Source organism: Oncorhynchus mykiss, chromosome 6 (genome assembly GCF_013265735.2).
Source record: "Oncorhynchus mykiss isolate Arlee chromosome 6, USDA_OmykA_1.1, whole genome shotgun sequence".
NCBI lineage: Eukaryota > Metazoa > Chordata > Actinopteri > Salmoniformes > Salmonidae > Oncorhynchus > Oncorhynchus mykiss.
In genome coordinates this window covers 31544942-31571251 of record NC_048570.1, presented here as the reverse complement: position 1 = coordinate 31571251, position 26310 = coordinate 31544942, and the positions used below count along the sequence as shown (strand labels likewise).

General features: G+C 42.8%; 1 protein-coding gene across 2 annotated transcripts in view; it reads left to right on the top strand.

The window, feature by feature from the left end:
• Nucleotides 1-26109, top strand: part of ssh1a (slingshot protein phosphatase 1a) — a 62617-nt gene extending 36508 nt beyond the window's left edge. The window contains exons 3-15 of one of the 2 annotated variants that reach the window (XM_036979882.1): nucleotides 842-942; nucleotides 14125-14189; nucleotides 14869-14990; nucleotides 15213-15275; nucleotides 15599-15664; nucleotides 16069-16263; nucleotides 16447-16540; nucleotides 16853-16981; nucleotides 17380-17426; nucleotides 17657-17803; nucleotides 18246-18446; nucleotides 18645-19362; nucleotides 19518-26109. In XM_036979882.1, the coding sequence (XP_036835777.1) occupies nucleotides 842-942; nucleotides 14125-14189; nucleotides 14869-14990; nucleotides 15213-15275; nucleotides 15599-15664; nucleotides 16069-16263; nucleotides 16447-16540; nucleotides 16853-16981; nucleotides 17380-17426; nucleotides 17657-17803; nucleotides 18246-18446; nucleotides 18645-19362; nucleotides 19518-20621 (3052 nt within the window). In that variant the 3' untranslated portion in view covers nucleotides 20622-26109. Of the gene's footprint in view, nucleotides 1-841; nucleotides 943-14124; nucleotides 14190-14868; nucleotides 14991-15206; nucleotides 15276-15598; nucleotides 15665-16068; nucleotides 16264-16446; nucleotides 16541-16852; nucleotides 16982-17379; nucleotides 17427-17656; nucleotides 17804-18245; nucleotides 18447-18644; nucleotides 19363-19517 lie in introns of both variants that reach the window. The other variant, XM_036979881.1, reaches the window with a different exon arrangement.
• The last annotated feature ends 201 nt before the right edge of the window (nucleotides 26110-26310 follow it).

The window sequence follows — 26310 nt, the reverse complement described above, 5'->3', positions numbered from 1 at the left end:
CCTCTCGACGCTCCTCCCTGTGCTCGAACCAGCAACACAACGACAACAGCCACCATCGAAGCAGCGTTACCAATGCAGAGCAAGGGGAACAACTACTAGAAGGCTTAGAGCGAGTGACTTTTGAAACGCTATTAGCGCGCGCTAACTAGCCAGCCATTTCACTTCGGTTACACCAGCCTCATCTCGGGAGTTGATAGGCTTGAAGTCATAAACAGGGCAATGCTTGACGCACAACGAAGAGCTGCTGGCAAAACGCACGAAAGTGCTGTTTGAATGAATGATTACGCGCCTGCTTCTGCCTACCACCGCTCAGTTAGATACTTAGATACTTGTATGCTTGTATGCTCAGTCAGATTATAAGCAACGCAGGACACGCTAGATAATATCTAGTAATATCATCAACCATGTGTAGTTAACTAGTGATTATGATTGATTTGTTTTTTTATAAGATACGTTTAATGCTAGCTAGCAATTTACCTTGGTTTACTGCATTCGCGTCTCCTTGTCGAGTGCAATGAGAGAGAGGCAGGTCGTTATTGCGTTGGACTAGTTGACTGTAAGGTTGCAAGATTGGATCCCCCGAGCTGACAAGGTGAAAATCTGTCATTCTGCCCCTGAACGAGGCAGTTAACCAACTGTTCCTAGGCCGTCATTGAAAATAAGAATGTGTTCTTAACGGACTTGCCTAGTTAAATAAAGGTAGAAAAAAAATAATCAGCAAATCGGCTCCCAAAAATACAGATTTGCAATTGTTATGAAAACTCGAAATCGGCCCCAATTAATCGGTCGATCTCTAATCCAGAGATCCTAACTGCTCTCTTCATCTGTTGTGCTTTTGCAGCCTGAGCGAGAGCTTCTTCATGGTGAAGGGTGCCGCCCTCTTCCTGCAGCAGGGCAGCAGTCCTCAGGACCAGAAAGCACATCCCCACCACAAACATGCAGGTGAGTACCTACCACACAACCAAAGGACAGGACCCAATGGAAGTTTGGGCTGCCAGGCAAAGTGGGTAAATGGTCCCAAAACTCAGACCAATTAACTTCATTACCCTGTCCATCTTAGAGAGTGTTGTTATGGTTTTGTCTGTTTAGCCTATTTGTTGCTTTGTCTGATGAGTGTCTCTACATGCTGTCATGGAAAGCACATCAGATGAGTGAGTGCTCCCAGAGTTGAGGTGAAGGGACAGTGTCCGGCTGATTATTAGCATGTTCCAGACGTGTCGTGTGTAGCTTAGGCAGATTAGTGGTTAAGTAGGCCTACAGTATGTGTGGCTTCTGGTTGTGCTCATTAGTAGGCCTACTTTTGTTCCATGTCAATCAAAACAGGACACTGAGGATTTGGCAGTAGTGCTGTCCCCTGTTCTTTCGACCAATCAATTTTTAAACATGTCGTTTTCCACACCCTATGTTTTGTAAAAAAAAATAGCTATATACAGTGGCAGTCAAAAGTTTGGACACACCTACTCATTCAAGGGTTTTTATTTTGTTGTACTATTTTCTACATTGTAGAATAATATGAAACAACACATATGAAATAACACATGGAATCATGTAGTAACCAAAAAAGTGTTAAATCAAAATACATTTTAGATTTTAGATTCTTCAAAAAATAGCTATACTTTGCTTTGATGACAACTTTGCACACTCTTGGCCTTCTCTCAACCAGCGTCATAAGGAATGGTTTTCCAACCGTCTTGAAGGAGTTCCTACATATGCTGAGCACTTGTTAGCTGCTTTTCCTTCACTCTGCGGTCCAACTCATCCCAAACCGTCTCAATTGAGTTGAGGTCGGTGATTGTGGAGGCCAGGTCATCTGATACAGCACTCCATCACTCTCCTTGGTCAAATAGCCCTGACGCAGCCTTGATGTATGTTTTAGGTCATTGTCCTGTTGAAAAACAAATGATAGTCCCACTAAGCACAAACCAGATGGGATGCCGTATCACTGCAGAATGCTGTGGTAGCCATGCTGGTTAAGTGTACCTTGAGTTTTAAAGAAATCACCAACAGTGGCACCAGCAAAGCACCATTACACCACCTCCTCCGTGCTTCACGGTGGGAACCACACATGCGGAGATCATCTGTTCACCTACTCTGCGTCTCACAAAGACACGGTGGTTGGAACCAAAAATCTCATCAGTCCAAAGGACAGATTTCCACCTGTCTAATGTCCATTGCTCATGTTTCATAGCCCAAGCAAGACTCTTCTTCTTGGTGTCCTATAGTAGTGGTTTCTTTGCAGCAATTCGACCATGAAGGCCTGATTCACGTAGTTTCCTCTGAACAGTTGATGTTGAGATGTGTATGTTACTTGAACTCTGTGAAGCATTTATTTGGGCTGCAATCTGAGGTGCAGTTAACTCTAATGAACTTATCCTCTGCAGCAGAGGTAACTCTGGGTCTTCCTTTCCTGTGGTTGTCCTCATGAGAGCCAGTTTGATGATAACGCGTGATGGTTTTTGCGACTGCGCTTGGAGAAACTTTCAAAGTTCTTGACATTTTCCACATTGACTGACCTTCATGTCTTAAAGTAATGATGGACTGTCGTTTCTCTTTGCTTATTTGAGCTGTTTTTGCCATAATATATCTTCTGTATACCACAACTACCGTGTTATAACACAACTGATTGGCTCAAACGCATTAAGAAGGAAAGACATTCCACAAATTAACTTTTAACAAGGCACACCTGTTAACTGAAATGCGTTCCAGGTGACTACCTGAAGCTGGTTGAGAGAATGCCAAGAGTGTGCCAAGCTGTCACCAAGGCAAAGTGTGTCTACTTTGAAGAATCTCAAATATAAAATATATTTAGATTTGTTTAACTTTTTTGTTTACAAAATGATTTCATTGTTTTGTCTTCACTATTATTCTACAATGTAGAAAATAGTAAAAATAAAGAATTTCTTGAATGTGTAGGTGTGTCCAAACCTTTGACTGGTACTGTACATTTGTATTTATTATGGATCCCCATTAGCTGCTGCCAAAGCAGCAGCTACTCTTCCTGGGGTCCAGCAAAATTAAGGTAGTTTATACAATTTTAAAAACATTACAATACATTCACAGATTTCACAACACACTGTGTGCCCTCTGGCCCCTACTCCACCACTACCAAATCCATGTGTATGTATAGTGCGTATGTTATTGTGTTTGTGTGTATGCATGTGTTGCGTCATAGTCCCAGCCGTTCCAGCGGTGTTTTTTTTTTATAATAAAAAAAATCTAATTCTACTGCTTGCGTCAGTTACAAAACAGGCACCAGTAGCACAATTAGAATGCAAATGGGAAGTTTATTAGGAGTTTTTGTACATGGGAATTCACCAGTCGCCTCACAGTCCACAACCTGTGAACATTGTCTGTTCCATTTTCCAGGGGTAGTCCTCACACTCGGGTTCTCAGCCAATCTGGTCTGGTACACAAGGGAGGTAGTCCGACAGTCCAGGTCACAACGGGTAATCACACAGATCTCTCTCTCTCTCTCTCTCTACCTCTCTCTCTATACCTCTCTCTCTATACCTCTCTCTCTCTATACCTCTCTCTATATCACTCGCTCTCTCTCTATACCTCTCTCTCTCTCTCTCTCTTTCTCTCTATACCTCTCTCTCTCTCTATACCTCTCTCTCTCTATACCTCTCTATACCTCTCTCTCTCTCTATACCTCTCTCTCTCTCTATACCTCTCTCTCTTTCTATACCTCTCTCTCTCTATACCTCTCTCTATATCACTCGCTCTCTCTCTATACCTCTCTCTCTATCTCTCTATACCTCTCTCTCTCTCTCTCTTTCTCAATACCTCTCTCTCTCTATACCTCTCTCTCTCTATACCTCTCTCTCTCTCTCTCTCTCTCTACCTCTCTCTCTCTCTCTCTATACCTCTCTCTATACCTCTCTCTATCTCTCTCTCTCTCTCTCTCTCTCTCTCTCTCTCTATACCTCTCTCTCTCTCTATACCTCTCTCTCTCTCTCTCTCTCTCTATACCTCTCTCTCTATACCTCTCTCTCTATACCTCTCTCTCTATACCTCTCTCTCTATACCCCTCTCTCTCTCTCTCTCTCTTTCTCTATACCTCTCTCTCTCTCTCTCTCTCTCTCTCTCTCTATACCTCTCTCTCTCTCTCTCTATACCTCTCTTGGTTCGCTCCTCTACCCCTTTGGACAGGTTGCTTCCTCTTTTATTCCCAAGCACTCACTGGCTTAACAGCCTCGTTGGGGTAGGAAGTCCATATAAGGCGCGGGGGTGGAGTCGGCAACCTCAATTACCACTCCCCTCACCTCTCCCTGCTGTCTGCAACAATATTATTAATATTAGCTCTCCGTGTGCATCCAAGGGCCAGCCGTGCTGCCCTGTTCTGAGCCAATTACAATTTTCCTAAGTCATTTTTTGATAGTGTTGTTAAGAAGGCAGAGCATTGCTCAGACTTCTCCCCATCTTAGCTGCTTCTGCGTCAATATGTTTTGACCATGACAGTTTACAATCTAGGGTTACTCCAAGCAGTTTAGTCCCAAATACAATGCCTTTAGTTGTAGAAATATTTAGGGCAAACTTATTCCTTGCCACCCACTCTGAAACTAACTGCAGCTCTTTGTTGAGTGTTGCAGTCATTTCAGTTGCTGTAGTAGCTGACGTGTATAGTGTTGAGTCATCCACATACATAGACACTCTGGCTTTACTCAGTCAGTGGCATGTCGTTAGTAAACATTGAGCTCGTCTGATGCTTTAAGCTTACGGTTTGATATGTTAAGACAAATGTCTCAAGAGGGCGCCACCTGACCCATCTATCCTCTTCCCGCTCCTGCTGGCTTTAGCAGATTTTGCCATTACTCTCCTGAAGTTGCTGGTAATAGGAACAAGGAATCTGCAACCTTTCTCATGTTGAATGCCAATTTATCTTACCATTTCTACCGATCTGCGTGCCAGTTATGGTTTTCGTATGCATATTTTCATGAAACAGTTTCATTTAATTTATAATAATGTCATATCTCAAAATCATTGTCATGTGGTTAATCAAAATTCTATGTTAAGGAAACTTATACAAACCTAAAAAGTAACTCACTTTCAAGTGGTTATCAAAAGGGAGAGAGCTGGAAAGAATTTTCAAATACATTGCGGAACTATTGTCATTCTTAATTGATGTAAAAACAGACTTTGCAATGGATTAGTTCACCGAGATGGGCGCAAATATATATACTGTATTTACAGTGCCTTCGGAAAGTATTCAGACCCCTTGACTTTTTCCACATTTTGTTACGTTACAGCCTTAGTCTAAAATGGATGAAATAAATACAAATCCTCAGCAATGTACACACAGTACCCCATAATGATAATGAAAACAGGTTTTTAGAATAAAGAAAACAGTTACCTTTATTTACATACTGTAAGTATTCAGACCCTTTGCTATGAGACTTGAAATTGAGCTCAGGTGCATCCTGTTTCCATTGATCATCCTTGAGATGTTTCTACAACTTGATTGGAGTCCACCTGTGGTAAATTCAATTGATTTGGACATGATTTGGAAAGGCACACACCTGTCGATATAAGGTCCCACAGTTGACAGTGCATGTCAGAGCAAAAACCAAGCCAGTATTGTGTCGAGGCACAGATCTGGGGAAGGGTACCAAAAAATGTCTGCAGCATTGAAGGTCCCCAAGAACACAGTGTCCTCAATCATTCTAAAATGGAAGAAGTTTAGAACCACCGAGACTCTTCCTAGTGCTGGCCGCCCGGCCAAACTGAGCAATCAGGGGAGAAGAGTCTTGGTCAGGGAGGTGACCAAGAACCCAATGCTCACTCTGACAGAGCTCCAGAGTTCCTCTGTGGAGATGGGAGAACCTTCAGGCCAATCAGGCCTTTATGGTAGAGTGACCAGACGGAAACCAATCCTCACTAAAAGGCACAAGACAGCCCGCTTGGAGTTTGCTAAAAGGCACCTAAAGACTCTCAGACCATGAGAAACAAGATTCTCTGGTCTGATGAAATCCAGATTAAACTCTTTGGCCTGAATGTCAAGCGTCACGTCTGTAGGAAACCTGGCACCATCCCTGTGGTGAAGCATGGTGGTGACAGCATCATGCTGTGGGGATGTTTTTCAGCGGCAGGGACTGGGAGACAAAGGATGAAAGACAAGGATTGAGACAAAGATGAACAGAGCAAAGTACAGAGAGATCCTTGATGAAAATCTGTTCCAGAGCACTCAGTACCTCAGACTGGGGCGAAGGTTCACCTTCCAACAGGACCACGACCCTAAGCACACAGCCAAGACAACACTGTGGTGGCTTCGGGACAAGTCTCTGAATGTCCTTGAGTGGCCCAGCCAGAGCCCAGACTTGAACCTGATCGAACATCTCTGGAGAGACCTGAAAATAGCTGTGCAGCGGCGCTCCCCTTCCTAACTGACAGAGCTTGAGAGGATATGCAGAGAAGAATGGGAGAAACTCCCAAATACAGGTGTGCCAAGCTTGTAGCGTCATACCCAAGAAGACTCAAGCCTGTAAGCGGTGCCAAAGGTGCTTCAACAAAGTACTGAGTACTTATGTAAATGTGATATTTCAGTTTTTTATTTCTAAAAACATGTTTTCATATTTGTCATTGTGGGTTATTGTGTGTAGATTGATGAGTAAAATAATATTTTAATACATTTTAGAATAAGGCTGTAACCCAACAATTTTGAAAAAGTCAAGGGGTCAGAATACTTTTTGAAGGCACTGTATATTTGTTACTGCTCGATTCTAACGATCTTGGTCAACCAACAGCCTAATGACCAAACAATCAACCAGTTGACAGTTGGGGTCAGCCCTATTTGGCAGTCATCTATTTTGTAACCTAGTCATCTATCTGCGAGTCTATTCAAAGCTTCAATGTCTTGCAAAGCCATATGGTAAACCATAGGACCTAGTATAAAAGGATATGAGTTTTATTTATTAAAAACAAAAAAAATGTATTCCCCCACCTTTATTTAACCAGGTAAGCTAGTTGAAAACAAGTTCTCATTTGTAACTGCGACCTGGCCAAGATAAAGCATAGCAATTCGACACATACAACAACACACGAGTTACACATGGAATAAACAAAACATACAGTCAATAATACAGTAGAACAAAATAAAACAAAAAGTCTATATACAGTGAGTGCAAATGAGGTAAGTTAAGGCAATAAATAGGCCATGGTGGCAAAGTAATTACAATATAACAATTAAACACTGGAATGGTAGATGTGCAGAAGGTTCCAGTGTTTAGCCACCCGTATAATGTAAAGTACGATATTTCAAGTATGATTCTAAGGCAAAGGTTTTAATTGGTTAAAAACAAGATCCTGCAGCTGCTTGGGAGAGCTTAACATGCACTCTCAATATCACAGAGAACCAGGTTTTTTTTTCTCCCAATGCTGTTCTACTTTTACTCTGTGAGCTAATATTTTGTTCATTTGATTTCAGTTGGTTTCTCATTTTTGGTTTCCATGTTGAAGTGAATTCAAATGGAATTTGGAATGGTTTGCGTCACCAAGTGAATTGACTGAACTTGAACACAATCAGGATTGACTGCTAGCCCGCATTGAGTGATTGAGTTGGTAGGCAGTTATTGGAGGATGCAGTCATGTGTTTCTTATAGAGAAAGTGCTGCATTCGGAAAGTGAACAGTCCATTTTTTTTTTAGGTTGTTTTCTGTAGGACAGAATGTTTTCAAACAGGATTGGATAATCTCCTTAGCCTGGCCTTTGGGTAATGTTTATCCTGTAGCCTACTGCCAGTGAACATTGCGCCTTGTAGTTAGAATACTTAGCGGTGCCCTCAGGTTGTGAGGTGACTGATTTCCGATCCATGAGCTGAGGCCACACTGTGCGGGTTCCTTCTGCCTGAGTAACCAACCATTGCTGGCCCAAATCTTACTGACCACTATCTTTTTGTTAGAGCTGTAGTAGTGGCAGGAGATGTCATGAAAACACCAGCCAGTGAAGAACTTGCAGAACTTCCAAAAACAAAAAGAAAGATACCTGCGTGTCAACTGATGTGGGCCTCAACCAAACCAAATTTAGAGATTAGCATTTGTCTCGGTTGTGAGTCTGAGCTGAGCTGAGAACTCCTGTAGCCCCTGGCTGTTAAGGCCCAGAACAGTTGCAGAGTAAAGTACTAACTTATTAATACATGTAAATGAATATATGTCTGAACGTGTCTTTATGAGGCGTCTACCTATGGATGCGCCATGAAGCAGGGGAACATGCCCAGAGCCAGCGTGGCGCCGACAGCTGTAATTACAGCCGCCCAGGAGGAGAGGACATAGTTTGTTTGCCAGTCATCAGAATACCTTGACTGACACATGTTTGGCTGCCACTCTTTACTGATCACTGTAGTGGTTAGGGTTGTCATTTAACGCCGCCTTATCGAGTAGCCCTCCCTTTTTTGCTGTCTCTCTTAATGTCTCCCTCTCTACACAACTTAAAAGCATACCTAATGTGTATTGGGGTGCACAATCGTGGATTGATTTGAAAACCACTAGAAGAGTCTTAAAATGTATTCTAAAACTCACAGGCAGCCAGTGCAGAGACTTTAAAACCGGTGTAATGTGTGCTCTCCATCTGGTCTTGGTCAGTACGCTTGCTGCAGCATTCTGTATGTTTTGCAGTTGACCAATGGCTTTCTTGGGTACACCAGACAGAAGAGCATTGCAGTATTACGCCGCTGTCCGTTCTGAAGCTGCAACGTAATTTTGGTCATTCTGACTGAAATGTTCTGTTACCGAAATCCCTCATTTGTTTTATGAAAAACATTCCCTATTCCCTCAACCCTGTAAGCATCGTATGCATGTAGGGCCTGACCTGTAGTCTATCATAATCACATCAGTAAATTGGTTATAACAAAATCCGAACACAGTAATGGCGACAGAAAAATGGATCCCGAGGATGTGAAAAAGAAAAACGGGGGAATGTTTACTGGTTGCTCAGGTGGGAAAGTGAAATTCAGAACTGTGGAAGACAGTTCACTTAGTTGTGCAAACTACTGGATATCAATAAAAAGGAGGGTATATGAGCAAGTGTTGAGTATTATGTGCCAAACAGGAGCTGTTTGATTACAATATTATTTAAAAAAAATGACCATTTAGAACAGTGTAAACCACTAAATAAGTGTACCAGAGAGAATGTCTAACGGGGAAAATATATATATATAATAATATATAACTAAAGCCTTTATTACAGCAGACTGAAAACAGTTGCATTCGTGAGTTGCGGTTTATTTATTGTTTAGACTAATTATTCAAAGCTCCCTTCATTTAATTTTAAAACTAAAATGCTTGACTGCATTTCACAGCATGAATGTCTCGTGTGATGACATAAACGAATGAATGTTTGATAAGGTAGAATTTATATTGAATTATAGGCCTAATGATAACTACGTTACTTATAATTATAAAGATGATCATAATAATAATTGTAATTATAACAATAAGAAGGAGATCAAGAAAAGGGAGGGAATAGGAGTGAGAGCTACTTGCATATTATGTGTGACAAACAGGTGCTGTTAGATTACAATATTATTTTTCTGCCTGTTTGGAACAGTGTAAACAACACCAAATAAATTATAAGTAATACCAATCCGTTCTAATATATTTTTTAAAGCCTTTATTACAGCATAGCAAAGATTTAAAAACAGCCGAATCTGTGAAATTGCTTTATCCAACATTTTGCTGTTGCATGAGGCTTGGTGCTCACGGAAACAGTAGGCAACAGAAGCAAGATCAGTCTTATTTATGTAGATATATGTGGATGATTTCTAAAGCCAGGCACATTTAACAGTTAGGCTTTTTATTATAGACCTTATTAAATCTCCTTAATTTTCTAAGACAATTAGGCTAAGGCAAGGGCTGTTTCCTCATCTCTGCTGCCTCCGCCGCTTTGTTCTCAATCCCAATTTGCCGGTTAACTTTGCTATTATGCACAAAACAACTTAGGGAAAGGCACCAATTCAAGGAAGATTATGGTTCAGAACCGCGGACAGCGACCGTATCCAACCCGGGAGAAAGCACATTTGTTATAAAATGATATTTGATTTATTAGTGTTGCACCATTATTTTTTGCATAATATAACCTTATACAATTTCAGTATCACATGTCTTAGAGTGATGGACTGTGCCGTCCCTGTGGTCTCCGCAATGGATTAGTCCACTGAGATAGGCGCGAATCAGGTGTCTTGTGCACCTTGACAAAAATAAAAATATTTGCGACTGCTCGACCAAAAACATCTTGGTCGACCAACAGCCTATTGACCAAGCAATCGACCTGTCGACTAAATGGGTTCAGCCATTGTCAATGTTCTAGGTGAATGGAATAAGGCGGAGTCAGACGCAGGACACGGGTATGAGTAAAGCCACGATATTTACTCAAATTCAACAATAATCCAACAAGGGTAAACATAAACAATCCAGATCACGTACACGGAACCACTTGACAAAAACAATCACGCACAAAACAACAGGGGAAGCCAGAGGGTTAAATAAGGAACACTGATAATGGAATGGAAACCAGGTGAGTATAATGAAGACAAAACAAAACGAAAATGAAACATGGATCAGTGGTGACTAGAAAGCCGGTGACGTCGACCGCCGAATGCCGCCTGAACAAGGAGAGGGACCAACTTCGGCGGAAGTCGTGACAGCCATAGTTGGCTCTAAGATCATTTAAAACTTTAACTAAGGCTGTCTGTGCTGTGGTGGGCACGGAAACCAGATTGGATTTTAAAAATAATTGGTACTTAAAAAATAATTTAGCTGTTTCAAAACCAATTTCTCCAGAATTTTGCTTAAGAATGGAAGGTTGGAGATGAAAAAGATGAAAATTGCTAAGAGCTGAAGAATCTAGATGACTTTTCTTCAGAATAGGTTTCACCATAGCAGTTTTAATGCATTGGGGAAAGTGCATGAACAGGGAGTGATTAACATTAGCTTGCACTTATTCAGATATGCAATTTAAAACCGTTTCAAAGACGTGGTGGGGATTAATTTTCCCTAAATTGTTTAGGCACTGAGCAAATTTCTTGTCTGCTCAACACAAACTTGAGATTTGTGAAAATTCGGTGAACACTGAGGAGGCTGTACTCGCTTTAAGTTACAGTTTTAACAGTGGCCATGTCGGCAACTGTGGCTATTTGATCATAATGTAGGCCTACCAGGGTGGCTTACAATAAAAAACAATGGAGAAAATGCATCCCATAACATTTTAACATGGAAATAGCTGTTCTATCGTTCAGCCTACAGTAGCAGCCAATGTTTGGTGTTCAATGTCGGCCTACATTCCATGAGACTTTTGGAAGAAAGAAAAAAAAAGCATGCAGGGGCTTGCGACTGCGGCTTGACATTGACCTGTGTATCCACTTGTCCTTCAGACAAGGAATTGACTGAAACTGTTGTTGTGTTGTTTGATGCAAGAAAACACTTTACAAAATAAAATATGTTATTATTACCATACCATTATTACAGAGAATCAGAAAAATGTTACTACCCTCTGCCTATTGGCTACTCAAAATACAAAACTGCCCATTTTAAGACAAAAAAATGCTCTTTACCTGACTCTCTTCAAAGATGTCAATACGTTTTGTGCTCTCTCACCTATGGCTGACTACAAATGATCTATAACTGAGCTAATGACTCACAAACTAGCAACGGACATGGCTACATGCAGCTCTCGCTTTGATCTCAAAACAAGTGCATCTACTCACGACTGCTCATGCTGTTAACACAGTCCAGTTCAAAGTAAATCGTACAGATCAATGGTCTATTTGCTTATAGATCTACTACAGCTCTGATTGTTTATGCCACACCGGTCTGTGTACAGTAGGGGCTAAGTAGTGCTTGTCAATGCAATAGAATCATACTCCGATGCGTTCTGCCTACAACAAAATCTCTTGCATAGTTAGATTTGTTTCGGTATGCTGCATTGAGAGTGGCTAATATTGTGTGGATTCGATATCAATGATCACAGTAAATGGAAACGTAGATAATGTTAACAGGGAAAACACGAACAGTGGTCACCAACCTTTTCTGAGTCAAGATTACTTTGAGTCAAATGCAAGCCGAGATCTACCGCTCGTAAGCCTATGCAACATTAACCAATTAAAAATAGTACTTTAGCAATGAGGTTTGTGCAGTAAGCTATAGGCCCAATACATTATCACCGCATATTGGCTTAGCTTGAATTGCCCTGCCAATGCATTGTTGTTTGGGCAATTAAAAAAAATAATATTTCAAAATTTAAGGTAGGCTATCTGATCACACCGGTAATAGATCCGTTGTTGTATTACTTGTGAAGCCCAGCTGAGTGAGCGTACATTTAAATAATTTGCTTTTTATTTTACTGGGCTGATGGTCACCTCTCAACATCCCTCCGCTCTACATTTCCTCCAATGACACTGGCCAAAAAGGTACACCGTCTTCCAGCTGATGGCAGAACTCGAGTCTCACCACATTATTTCTGCCTCAATGCCAAATTCATGTTGTTACTCCTATGAACAGAGAAAGTTTAATATTCATTTTACATTAAAAAAGAACCAAGCTGCTAATAATAACAACAAAGTAAAGCTATAGTTACACTTCCCTACTCATTCATTACTGCTGCAGTGCTTGTTGAGGCACTGAGTGGAAATGGAAGAACGTGCATTTAATGACTTATAAAAGTGTTGAATACGAAGTGTTGACAGTGCTGAGTGAGAACTGAAACATGAACTCACTCATAAAAACAGCAACACTTTGCTGTATTTGTTGACAGTCTCTCTCTAGTCATGGTTTTAAACGTTTTGGAATCTCACAGTATCAACTTAGCTGTAGCTTTCTTTTATGCCTGCTATGTTACTGCGGACATGGTCATCTGAGCCATACGATCAGTCAGCGGTAGGTTTATAGTGCACCTGATATGCTCTCTGGGCCGCCGGGAAGGCAGAGTTTATACCTTCAGACACATGAAATGGTTCAAAATGGCAACAGTTTTCCTACCTGGCATGCAGGGCAGCTGAATCGGGTGCACCTACTGTCAACAACCCGAGACAACAAAAAATAGGAACACAACGATCGTTTTTTTTTTTTTTTTTACAGAAATGTTCAAAGGCATGTGCAATGTCTGCTTTATTTTAATATTTACCCATCTACCAATAGGTACCCTTCTTTGTGTGGCATTAGAAAACCTCCCAGGTCTTTGTGGTTGAATCTGTGTTTGAATTTCACTGTCGGCTGATGGACCTTAAAAATAATTGTATGTGTGGGGTACAGAAATGAGGTTGTCATTCAAAAATCATGTTAAACACTAGTATTAAACACAGAGTGAGTCCATGCAACTTTTGTGACTTGTTAAGCAAATGTTTACTCAAAGGGGTTGAATACTTATTTACTTTTTTCATTTTTATTAATTAGTAAACATTTCTAAAAACATAATCCACCTTTGACATTATGGGGTATTGTTTGTAGGCCAGTGACCAAAAAAATCTTAATTTAATCCATTTTAAATTCAGGCTGTAACACAATAAAATGTAAAATGTCAAGGGGTGTGAACAATTTCTCCAAAACAAAATATATGTTGATATTAGTTGGCAGTGGTCTTTACGTCAACATTATTGTGTTTTTATGTATTTCTGATACCTTTTAAGATTTTTCCTAAGAGTCCTTTTCTTTCTGAATCCAGAAATCAGAGCCTTTACTTATGCCTAATTGTTAAGATGGACAATTTAAAAAAAATGTGGATATCCCTTCATTTCCCCAAAATATACGCTCTTAACTTTAATTTAATACCCAATTTGATATGCTCCTATGAACTTCACATGTGGATCCTTCACATGGATCCTTTTACATGGAAATGCCCAGTACCCAGTTCTGGAGGGCATTGTTCTCTGCTATGTAACCTTTCATGGCACTAGCAAATTGTGCCTGCAGTTGCTCACTCACTCAACGATAGAGTGCATTAAGTTGTCATTTATGTTCTCACTCAACATCCATTGCCCATGCCATGATGAGTGATGTTCAGTTTCCTAATGTCAAAGATTTATTTTATATGACTAAGATGTATTTATAATCACAATAAACCATGTTATCTGATGACACTAACCAACCAGGTCTTTATTTATTATTTTTAACTTTTTTTCCTGTTCTTCTCTTTCAACAGGAGACTTACCTCAGCACCTGCAGGTGATGATCAACATTCTTCGCTCGGAGGACCGACTCAAACTGGTAAGAGACAACACACACACTTCCCCACAACCCTGGCCAGTGACTAACCACCTGGCATCATGACATAGTCAACCTGCCTGAATGCTTTTTATTGTGTACTAAATACTTTCATTTTTTTTATTTCACCTCTGTGTACTAAAGACTTGTTTGCTCACTGTAATTATTAGATAATGAGAACATGTTTGAACTCACACAGAAGAGCATTACCAAGTGTTTCCATGGTGTCTGTGAAATGGAGAGTTTATTAGTTTATCTACCACTATGTTCTCACACTCCATTGGAATGATGCCTCCCATGTATTAACAAACTGTTTTTGACTGTAAGAGATTGCTTTATAAGATTTGTGTGTGTGTGTGTGTGTGTGTGTGTGTGTGTGTGTGTGTGTGTGTGTGTGTGTGTGTGTGTGTGTGTGTGTGTGTGTGTGTGTGTGTGTGTGTGTGTGTGTGTGTGTGTGTGTGTGTGTGTGTGTGTGTGTGTGTGTGTGTGTGTGTGTGTTATGCCCATGTCTTGTGCGTGTGGAATTACATGATGCAGCAGCCCGTGTGTACCCTCTATGTTCAGTCAGTTTGTATGACCTTTATATCAGATTCACATGTTGGGAGAGGTGCGTGGACAGGTAGGCAATGTAGCCTCGTTGTTTGTGAAAGAGTTGATGAAACTGTCACGTCCCCTGCTACAGGCGGTGCGGTTGGAGAGTGCCTGGTCAGACAGAGTGCGTTACATGGTGGTGGTGTACACCAGCGGACGACAGGACACGGAGGAGAACATCCTGCTGGGCATAGACTTCAGCGACAAGGACTGGTGTGTATGGGTCTGGGCCTGGGCCAGCGTGTGTGTGTACGTGTGTGTGTGTACGTGTGTGTGTGTACGTGTGTGTGGGTGTCTCTTTCCTCACTTGCTATGGTCGTCCTTGATGCCAGCTGTTAGACCCTTGTTGTTGTTGTAGCAGCATCTCCATTTGAAGTCAAACCAGGTGTGTTGATCTGCTGGGAACGTGTCTTTTTGTGTTGTTCCCAGTAAAAGCTGCTCCGTTGGCATGGTGCTGCCTCTGTGGAGTGACACCAAGATCCATCTGGATGGAGACGGGTGAGCGAGTCCCCCATAGACATACAATTGTTCTGTATCTGTGACCCCACTGTCAGACTACAGCCCCCTGCTGTACACTCTGGAGAGAAACAGCTCTGTTTGCGTAACTCTGTAATAACTGGAATACCAGTAACTGGAATAACTGGAATACCTATAACTGGAATACCGGTACAGAAAAAGACACTGAGCTCACCACAGACTAATGTGCTAAAATGACTTTGACCTCCACATGTGTTTTGATAGAGAGTTATGTTTTAGTGGTTACTAGGTATGAATCAGTGTGTGATCAGGGAGAGTCATTGCCTGTCTTGTGTCTCCCTCAGGGGTTTCAGTGTGAACACAGTGAGCCGGAATCATGTCTTCAAACCTGTGTCTGTACAGGCCATGTGGTGAGTAGACACAGCTGTAGGAATGACTGCTTAATACGTTGTTGTTAATGAAGCAATCCCACATCAATACATTGGCTGCTGAATTCATATCAGACCACACAGTTGAGGCATTTCAAAAATACTCCGCCAAATACTGGTGTAGAGATGCAGGTGCATGCATCAATCAATCAATCAAATGTATTTTATATTTCCCTTTTTACATCAGTAATTGTCACACAGTGCTTTACAGATACCCAGCCTAAAATGAATGCCATTTGTTCATGTGAATCAGCTCATTACCCATTAAAAGCCTATTGGTAGAAAATGATTATACTGCACCAAATTTCTCCCAGATTAACAAAGATGGTTGATTGAAGATAAATTGACCTACTTTGAACAGAGTCTCTTTCTAACCCCTGTCCCAGGTCGGCTCTGCAGATCCTTCACAAGGTGTGTGAGGTGTCCCGCAGGTACAACTACTTCCCCGGGGGCATGGCCCTCACCTGGATGGGTTACTATGAGAGCTGCATCGCCTCAGAGCAGAGCTGCATCAACGAGTGGAACGCCATGAGAGACCTGGAGACCTTGCGGCCTGACTCTCCCACCATGTTTGTCGACAAGTGAGTCTACAGAAATTGCAAATGGATATGAAATAACGTGAATAGTTTCACACAAAGTCAAACATGTAGAACGAGATGGACAGTAGAGGAAACGTGTGATGGTCTGCTGGTCCTGACTGACCCATTGACTGAGAGTAGAGTAGTGTGCTGATGAAGCCTGTGTGTCTGTCTTTGCTGATGCAGGCCCACAGAAAGGGAGCGGACAGAGTGCCTTATCAAAGCCAAACTCCGTAGCATCATGATGTTCCAGGACCTGGAGAACGTCACCTCTAAACAGGTAAGCAGTGGGGAGGGATGAACTAAATGCACACATTAGCTGCGTGCCCTCCCTTTATAGTGCACTGCTTTTGACCAGGCCAATAGGGCTCTGGTCAAAAGAAGTGAACAAAATATGGAATAGGGTGCCATTTGGGACACAGTATTGAAAACAAGCATCTTTGCATTACAGCCTTACTGACTTGAAGTGTAGTCTTCAGTCAATTTCGACCAGACATTATTTGATGTATTTGAAACTGTCGTCAGGAATATTACAAGTACAAATGGTAGAATATCAAATGGTTGGGAGTTGATGAGTTTGCTGTCCCCTCAGATCCGGACGGAGCTGGAGCAGCATATGAGCTGTAACCTGATGCAGTACAAGGAGTTCATCGACAACGAGATGCTGCTGATCCTGGGCCAGATGGACAAGGCAACACTCATATTTGACCACCTCTATCTGGTTAGTCACCTGGCAACAACTCCTTATCCAGAACTGCTTGGTACCGCTCAATCTCTAGCTTGGTCCCAGATCTGTCTCTGCTCTTCCGCACTCCATTGCTGTCATTGTGAGAAGAATTTGGCATGCTAGCACAAACAGACTGGCACTCAGGCTACTCAAACTCTGCTTAATCTGATGAATAAAGTGCATTTTAGAGCTTTCTCATTGTTTGAGGTCAGATTATCTATTGTCTCAATGAGATCTGGCCTGCTGAAGCCATGATATTTGGCTGATACTGCTAGAAAAAGTAGTACTCTGGAAGAGCCACACTTGGACAGCCATAACTGTTCAGCATGTGGAGGAATTGACTGTGTATTTATGTGCAGTTAAGTCTGACATTTTTCCACGTTTGTTTGCAGGGATCTGAATGGAATGCCTCCAATCTGGAAGAGCTTCAGGACACTGGGTAAGTACAGCCTTTTCCTCGCTTCCAAACATTTCTATTCCATAGAGTGAATCCATTATTGGCTGTCATGTCTCCAACACTGTCAATGGACTTTTTCAGAGGCATTAAAGTTGTCATGAACACGATTAGTTGTCACGAAGGTTGCCTCATCGATTAGAACATAGATTAGTCATTGGCGTGAGTCAGAATATTGTGGGAGTATTATGGGGTTGTGTCTGTCTCTTCACCAGGGTGGGCTATATCCTCAACGTCACCAGGGAGATAGATAACTTCTTCCCAGGAACATTCTCCTACCACAACATACGGGTCTATGATGAGGAGACGACAGACCTGCTTGCTCACTGGAACGAGACATACAACTTCATAGTTAAAGCAAAGTAAGTCATGTTTGCCTCAACAGGTAAGAGGGATGGAAAGGACAGAGATATTGCGAGGGATAGAGCTGATAAAGCAAGCTATTCTTTACCATAACACACATAATCCTTTTTTTATTCATACATTCATTTATTCTCTCTTGGTCAGAACCACGTTGGTTCATGTATCTTCCTGCTGTTTCATTTGAGGTACAGTAATAGTAGCTCACAGAGAACTGTGAGTGACTTGACTGGGGTGTAATTAGGGTAATTTGAGGCAGTGTAGGACCAAGTCTGTGACCAAAGTTGTCCTAGAGAAGGAAGCTGAAGATGGTTACCACTAGCAACACAAAGACTGTCATTATCTTTGCCACAGACAGAGAACAGTCATCTGAGTGACTGAACTGGCTTAGGATTCTAGTCTGATTCTCCTAACTATACATTCACGGTGTGTTAACCCTACCAGGAAGAACCACTCCAAGTGTCTGGTCCACTGTAAGATGGGTGTCAGCCGCTCGGCCTCCACCGTTATTGCTTACGCCATGAAGGAGTATGGATGGTCACTGGAGAAGGCCTTGAACTTTGTCAAGCAGAAGAGAAGCATCACACGCCCCAACACAGGCTTCATGAGACAGCTGGCTGAGTACGAGGGCATCCTGGATGCCAGGTACAGTCACACTCGACTACACCCCCTGTAATTACCATAGCCCAGATCAACTAGGGTAGCCCAACAAGGGATCAAAGCACTGAAATAGTGCCCTAGGTTATAGATTTTTCTGTATGTTCTATGTGTATTATTTGAGCATATCTCCCATGCTCCTCCTTGCCCACCCCCCCCCACCCCACCTCTTTTGTCCACTTCCAGTAAGCAGCGTCACAACAAGCTGTGGCGTCCTGACCGCCCCGACCCAGACTGTGACCTCCATGAGGGACTGCAGGCCCAGTGCTGTGGGGGGGAGTACCCAGCGAACCGGACCCCTGAGCCGGGGATGTCCCCCTGCTATGAGGAGGCTCTTGCGGAGAAGGGGGCGGCATGTCCCCTTTCCCCCTGCAGGATGATCAGTCTGGAGGTGGACCCCGCCTACAACAACTACTACTTCCGCAGGCTGTCTGACTCGGCCCTGGACAGTGACCCCTCCACGCCGGTGCGCGCTCCGCCCCTCCTGGACATGGAGCGGGTCTTCATAGAGATTGAGGACGTGGAGCGCGACGCCCTGCTGGATGACGAGGCCTTTGAGGGGCGGGAGGGCCTGCCGCTGCCACACTTTGGGCTGGCTGGGGTGGGGACGGCGGCCCAGACCTCTTGCCGAGGACCAGAGCCCCTGGAAGAGCTGCGCCTGCGTCTGGAGTTCAGCACCGTAGAGGAGGAGGATGAGGAGGAGGTTCAGAAAGATGAAGCAGAGATGGAGGCGTTAGCACAGCCAGGAGGAAGAGTGGGGAGTGCAGGAGGAGGTGATGGTGATGGAGAGGTGGAGATGGTTCAGGAAGAGGAGGGAGAGAAGGAGGGCAATGGGCTGGACCTCGTAACCCTGAACCAGAACTCCAACAATAACAACCACTTTAATACCCTGTCCAGCCTCAATGTAAGTGGGAGCGGTTTTCATTATGGTGTCTTCTGTCTCTGTAATATACAACCAATTCATATGTATATATAATAGCTCATAATAAATAGATAACTACATTAGTAAAGAGTAATGATTATTCTTTGTTTCTGACTTCTTGTTTCCCCTCTGTTTAGGACACTGCTCCTTCCAAAACCGCTCACCCAGTCAAGCCTTCAGCCCTCTCGCGATCAGACAACAAGCCCAGCCATAACATGGATTCACTGACCCAGGATGCTGATCTCTGCCTTAACCCAACACACCTCCCCAGTGTCTCTGTGGAGGTCCCAAGTGCCACTCTCCCTCTCCCATTTACCTCCCCCGACACACCCTGTTCCCCCAGCCTGCTGCACCCCTGTGGCCCTCTGTGTGACTGTGCCAACTGTGCTGCTCTGCCCTCTACACCTCTGCCTGATGCCCAGGACTCCCCCTGCTCTCTGACATCTGAGGACATGGCTGGTGAGGCCAAGGGTGAGGAAGGGAAGCTTTTAGGGGTCTCTGAACCTCTCCCAGTCCCAGAGCTGCTGGGACTGAGCCTGGAGGAGAAGAGGCCGGCGGTGGCCTGCTACGTGGCCCAGCAGCAGGAGACTCTTGTGCAGCTACAGAGGTCAGGGCTGGTCCGCCGAAGGGCAGAAAGGCTGGAGAGGCTGTCAGGTCTGTCCCAGGAGGGGCTTCATCCCTTAGAGCCTCTAGACAGCCCCCACTCAGGAGCCAGAGAGGGTCCTAGTCCTGTGGAGGTAGAGTTCTCAGCCTTCCCAGAAGACTTCCCCAAGTCCTCCACACCATGCCCAGTGCCCCTAGAGCTGCTGGAGGTTCCTCTGACTAACGAGGCCCTGCTGGGTGCAGTGGGGTCTGGGGGGCTGACGCCCAACTCTTCCCCCCATGGCTCCACACTGACACGTAGCTCCAGCAGTGACAGCATCCGCAGCGTCAGGGGCAAACCTGGCCTGGTGCGCCAGAGGGCTCAGGAGATCGAGACCCGCATGAGGCTGGCCGGCCTCACCGTGCCCTCAAGCCTCAAACGCTCCAACTCACTGGCCAAACTGGGCAGTCTCAACTTCTCGGCTGAAGACCTGTGCTCCGTCTGCTCCTCGGATGCAGGCACCCTCCTGCTCCTCTCTCTTTCCCCAGAGCCAGGCCTAGAATGGGAGTGCCCCTCCACCTCTTCCTCCGCCCAGCCCAGAGCACACAGGGACCAGACCACCCCAGAGAGAGCACTGTCCGGGGGTCCCAGGAGCTGACAGGAAGGATGGAGGGACACTCCTCCACCCATCCCTCCATCCCCCACTCTGAGCTGGGGAGGGTCACACAGATTTTGGAGAGGGGAGAGGGACAGTCTTAAAAAAACAAATGTGTATATAGAATTATACATGTATAAATAAACATTTGAATAATATAAATATATATTAATATAAATCCACATCATATTTAAGGAAAAATGAACAGAATCCAAATATTATACCATAATCCAGATGGTATTATGGTTAAAGCCTGCTCGGTATCTTGGTTAAAGGCTGCTCGGTATCTTGGTTAAAGGCTGTTCTTGCATGGAGCGCAATGAATGTGTGTGCAAAGATGAACCTCATACAGAAGACCTGGTCTCCATCAGGACTTAAAGTGGTTTTCATGTCTGATCCCCTGCATTTCTAGCTGTCCAGAGATCAGAGTTACAGCTTTATCATCATCATAATCATTATCATATTATCATCATCATAATCATTATCATCACCATCATATACCCTGCCTTTCACAAGCAGATACATTTTGTTTTTATCACAGACTTTATCATCACAATTTGTTGTTTACTTTGCCATTGGTTAATGTTAATTGTGGTGTATTTTGATGAAGTGCTGCCTTAGCCAGAGTTGATCATCAGATGATATTCATTTTGCTCTATCATTGGGCATAGTGCTCCCGAAGTTTCACCATGTGCTGAAAACAAAGGGGAGAAGTGGGTGTAGTTGTCTGTGTTGTATTTGTCACTGCTGTCTTGGGTTCAGTAAGCAGTATGAGACGCACATAGACTGTAAACTTGTCATAACACAAACAGCACCATTAATTCGGTGTGCATCATGTATTTTGGAGAGATGTCGTGATAGGTCAAATGTATGTGACATCATCATATCGGGTATGCTAAAACATTTTCTTCCTCTTGTCACCTCAGTGTTAATGACAATCCTTTACAGGTTGGAGGCTGTTACCAACGATGTGACATTAGAAATGTATTTAAAAAATCATACAAGCATAGAGTCTAGCTCCTCTGCTTCTGAGCCTGCATTGTATTTTGGTATTTGCATAAAAACGTTGATTCGTTTTGGATGAGCCAAATATATATCAGAAATCATTTTCAAACAATTCAGATCCCAAAACATAGAATACAAAAACAAAAAGACCATAGCCCCCTCCTGCAAGTACTGCAGTGTGATTCCACTTCTGTAAGAAAAGTAATTCCTTCATCATAGTCCCCTCCATTTCTGACGCTTTCATGGTATAATGTCCTCCAAGCTTCCAACATGTCCCTGTGTCAAAACATCCAGATATCATTCCAAGAATCTTATGGGACCATTCAACCTCTGTGACACCACGGTGATGTGGTGCTTTTCATTTTGTTCAAGTAGTTCTACAGATCCCGCTCTTGTCAGGTGAGAAGTTCACATGCTTTGTCATAGAGATCCTACATCTCTACGGGCTGTATGTTGTATCTATATAGGTTCTCTATGGGCAGTATGTTGTATCTATATAGGATCTCTACAGGCTGTATGTTGTATCTATGTAGGATCTCTATGGGCTGTATGTTGTATCTATATAGGATCTCTATGCGCTGTATGTTGTATGCAGGGTAGTCCGTAGTTGTCTGGTTTATAGTCTTAATAGGGTTGTCTCCTGAGCCCCCCATACTGTACCTGGACTCTCACCCGAGATTCAACAACAGTAGAGTACATTGAGAATGATATGATGACACAGCCGAAGGGGCTGGAGAAAAGCCATTCCCTTTACAACATCTTGCAGCTCCTTTCTACTCTCTCTTCCCAACATGGATTAGCCTATGTCTAGGCCTGGATTTACCCGTGTAGTTGTACAGGTCCTTTCTGAGACTCCCTACACTGAACGCTAATCTTATTAGGGGTTCAAGTATCGAAGCTGAGAGAAACCCTGTTGTATTTGTTGGCGTTCATTGTTATACCGGTTCTTTCTGCAAGGAAAATGAACATGCAAATTCCTGTGTGATGGTAAGGCTGAGGAGGGTACAACTTGGCATGATGGGAAAGGCCCATAGTCCACACCGTCTCATGCAATGCCACGCCAGGTCCTCATGGTGGAGCTATATCAGGCGCTTAAAATTTCACATTTTGAAAGGTCATGCCCCTTATCCCATGTGACCAAGAGTCCTGAAATTCAGTACACAGGTTTCTCTCCTCACATGGAACACATTTTCCTCAAGATCCCATAAGGTCCGCTATGATGGATTTTCTGCCATTTTGAATTTTTTGAAAAATACTTAAATTAAATCTCCTCCGGAACCACTGGTCCGATCAGGTTGAAACTTGATTTAGAGCATCTATGGACCAAGGTCTCTCAACGCAATATTTTCCTGGCTAGCATCTGAAAGAACACGGACCAATAAACATTCAAGTGGGCGTGACCTGGCACATAAATGCATAAAAATCTGACACGGTTATTCGTATTGTAACAACTTGCTATACATGTTCAAAACCCTGTCTGGACTTAACGTATGCAAGCAGATCGACCACACAGTGGCTATAATGGGCAAATATTTATATCTCTTGATCTGTTTGACTTAGTCGTGAAATTTGGCACACATGCTCAGGGAGGTGAGTCTAGCTAACCTGTAGAGTATGGTTCTATTTGGCCGCATGGGGTGCGCTGTTGGACATGAGAAATAATACATGCGAGCTCATTGGCTTAGCGGCCATATTGTTTGAGCTAGATATTCTTATTTGAAGACGTGTCTATAGATGCTAAATACCAAATTTGGTGCTGATCGGTCCAGCGGTTCTGGAGAAGATGTTTAAAGTAGTCAACATTTGAAAAGGTCCAAAATACATCAAAAGCATGTTGCATGATCTGTTGGATTTTGAGTTCTGATATTTGGAAAGCGTGGGAAGGAGTACAGAAGTGGCTCGCCCTAGGGTGACTTGTTTAATTTGCTCTGGGGCCATAGCTTGAACCCCGGCATGGCTGCTTGCAGCTATATGTTAAACTGCTCTCGGTCAGGTTTATAATTTGAGCAGGGAACTCACAGGATTCCCCACCTCCGTAACTTATTTTTGATCCATGATCCTTTATTGCATCTGAGAACTGAGTTGTGCTGCATAATTGAATTTGTGAGCAGTTGCATTGGGAGTTGTACAAAGTCTTCTTCAGGTTCCAGAGAACGTTTTTCTCTGATCTTTCCTCTGAGGGTCACACCATTCCTCATGCATGAAGTCACGAGCCATGTGTCATTTCACTTCCATCATTCTTCTTTCTCTCCCTCTTTCTGTATCACTACTGCTGTCCTGAAAGTGTCCCGCTGACTATTTCACATTCTATGTCACCCAATTCATTCCACTCAGCTTGTCTTCATCCATAAGTGAAAAGAATAGAGGTTCTTTATGCAACATCTTGCTACTTTGCCATATGTTTTTTTACAAAAATGTTGCAGTCAAATATTTTGTTTTGAAAATATTTTTTAAGTTCAGTATTTGTGTTTGTGCATGAGAGTGGCTACATGGTTACTGTGAACTATTTATGAGAAGTGAAAATAAACTTTAAAACACATGAATAGGTTCATATTGCACATGCATTTCTCCCACACGTATGAGAGCACATTAAGTATGTACTGTATGTTAATATGTATGTACAGTAGTTGATGATGTTGCAGAAGATACTGCTGTATAGTACTGTATGTATGTGTCTGGTAACATGGAGAGCACAGACTTAGTTCTTCCCAATGACTCCAGTTCCTGTGCGGACACACACACTGTTACTGCAAGCAGTGTCCTTCCAGTTTTAATCAGTTGTACTGTGTGTACTGTTTGTGTATGTATGTACATATGCTATTTTATTGAAATGCTGTGTCAGAGATGCCTGTTTCTTTTTTTTATGGTTCTATTGGGCACAACCCATACAGCCACTTACCGCTGAAATCTTGAATTGAAAGTGTCCAATTAGCTGGCACATTGCCTCTGTCTACCCAGGGTTCTCCCCAAAGAATGTAATAGAGGTGCTGTGCCACCTTGTGGACTAGCTGTGCCACTATGTAATATTTAGTTTTTAAGTCAATTAAAAATAAACATAGTACTTTATTTGTTATCATATACGATTTTTGGGGGGTCTAGATTGCAGTAAATGGCAGTTAAAGGTGTTAAAAAATGCCCAAAATCCTGGGGCGAACCCTGCTACCATGATTACATTTATGATGCATTATCAAGGAAAAGATACTGTGTAAATGTGTGTATTTAGTGTGGCACACAGAAACACTGATGTGCACATATACAGTACCTCTGTACTGTAGAGATGGCTCTGCAATGTTTCTCCCCAGTTTACACCCTTGCTGCTTTCATTACAAGATGAGGGTTTAGTTGCCGTTTCTCCTTCTCCGCTGTACAGTAGATCTCAGAAGGCAGAACGATGGATTTGCTTCCCAGGTGCAAGGCCAACATCTCTGGACAGCAGGGCTGTCCTATGGTGTGTGTGAATGTGTGTGCAATAATGTAATATGCACACTGTTTAAAATGTGAGTGGTAATCTGGTCCCTTTTAAAAATGTATGCCAACCTCTGTTGTGGGGTGTGTTCAGTTTGGCGTCTGATGCTGCACATGGCGGTCCTTAGTGGTATATGAGTGTGTGAGCCATTAGTCCACATCCATTTAGGTTTGATTTATGGACACACAAGTGCCTTAGCCGGGAGACCAGAGGTATAGAGCTGTGTGTGTGTGTGGAGCTGCCAGTATTGCAGAGGGTTTGGATGGAAGGGTAGGGTAGATGCATGATGGGACACTCCTTGGCTAGACTTCCCTTTTGCTTTAGTAGAACAATGGCCCTGCATTTAGTCTCAGTTCTTTCATTGTTGTTATTTCTAGTAATAGACTTAGATGTGAAACAGGAATCTGAAACCTGGTGTTCCTTTTTTTTACCTTCTGGTACATTCTTTGATTTGAAGAGGAAAAAAACTGAATCTCCTCTTCTCTTCCTTATCACGTTCACATGTCCATCAGGGTTGCCGAGATGGGATCTTGACTCCAAACTTGTTTGTGCCCTTTAAATGTGGAAGAAGATCAAAGTTCTATCCATGGGTGTTGTCACTAAATAGAGACACCATTGAAGCTGTTAAAAGATACAAAATGAGAATCAGAATGTCTTTTATTTATGTGTGTCTGTGATCTCTGTTACATCTTATGTATTGCACTTTTGGGAGAAACAGAAGTGATACAGTGGAATCATCCGCATTGTGTCATACCGATAGATGAGTGTTCCTATCACTAATGGTTTATGAAGCTTCTCATAGGCTTAAAGTCAAACCAATTTGGCAAAGATCACAGTGATAGGTTGCTCCACAGATTTTTGTTAAAGTTTATCTTTTTTTATATTGAAGTATGCAGTCATTTTTTTGTACTGTAATTTTGCTGTAGTTTGAATGCATATTGCACTTTTTTTAAAACATTTGTTAAGATAATGTACTGTATCTGTTTATGAAATTAAATGTTTTTTCATGCTATCACAGTATTACATTTTTCTTAATTTTTTTTGTTGTTGTCATATCTCCAAACTATTACTGTTTGAGACATTAGATCCACAACATAGCCTTTGATTTGCTAATTCACAGACAAACAGCAGGGAGAGGAGGCATGTGGTATCACAATCCCTGTCTTAGGATATATTTAATTTCTCCTGACATTGAACATGAAGTCACAAAGAGAGATGTGA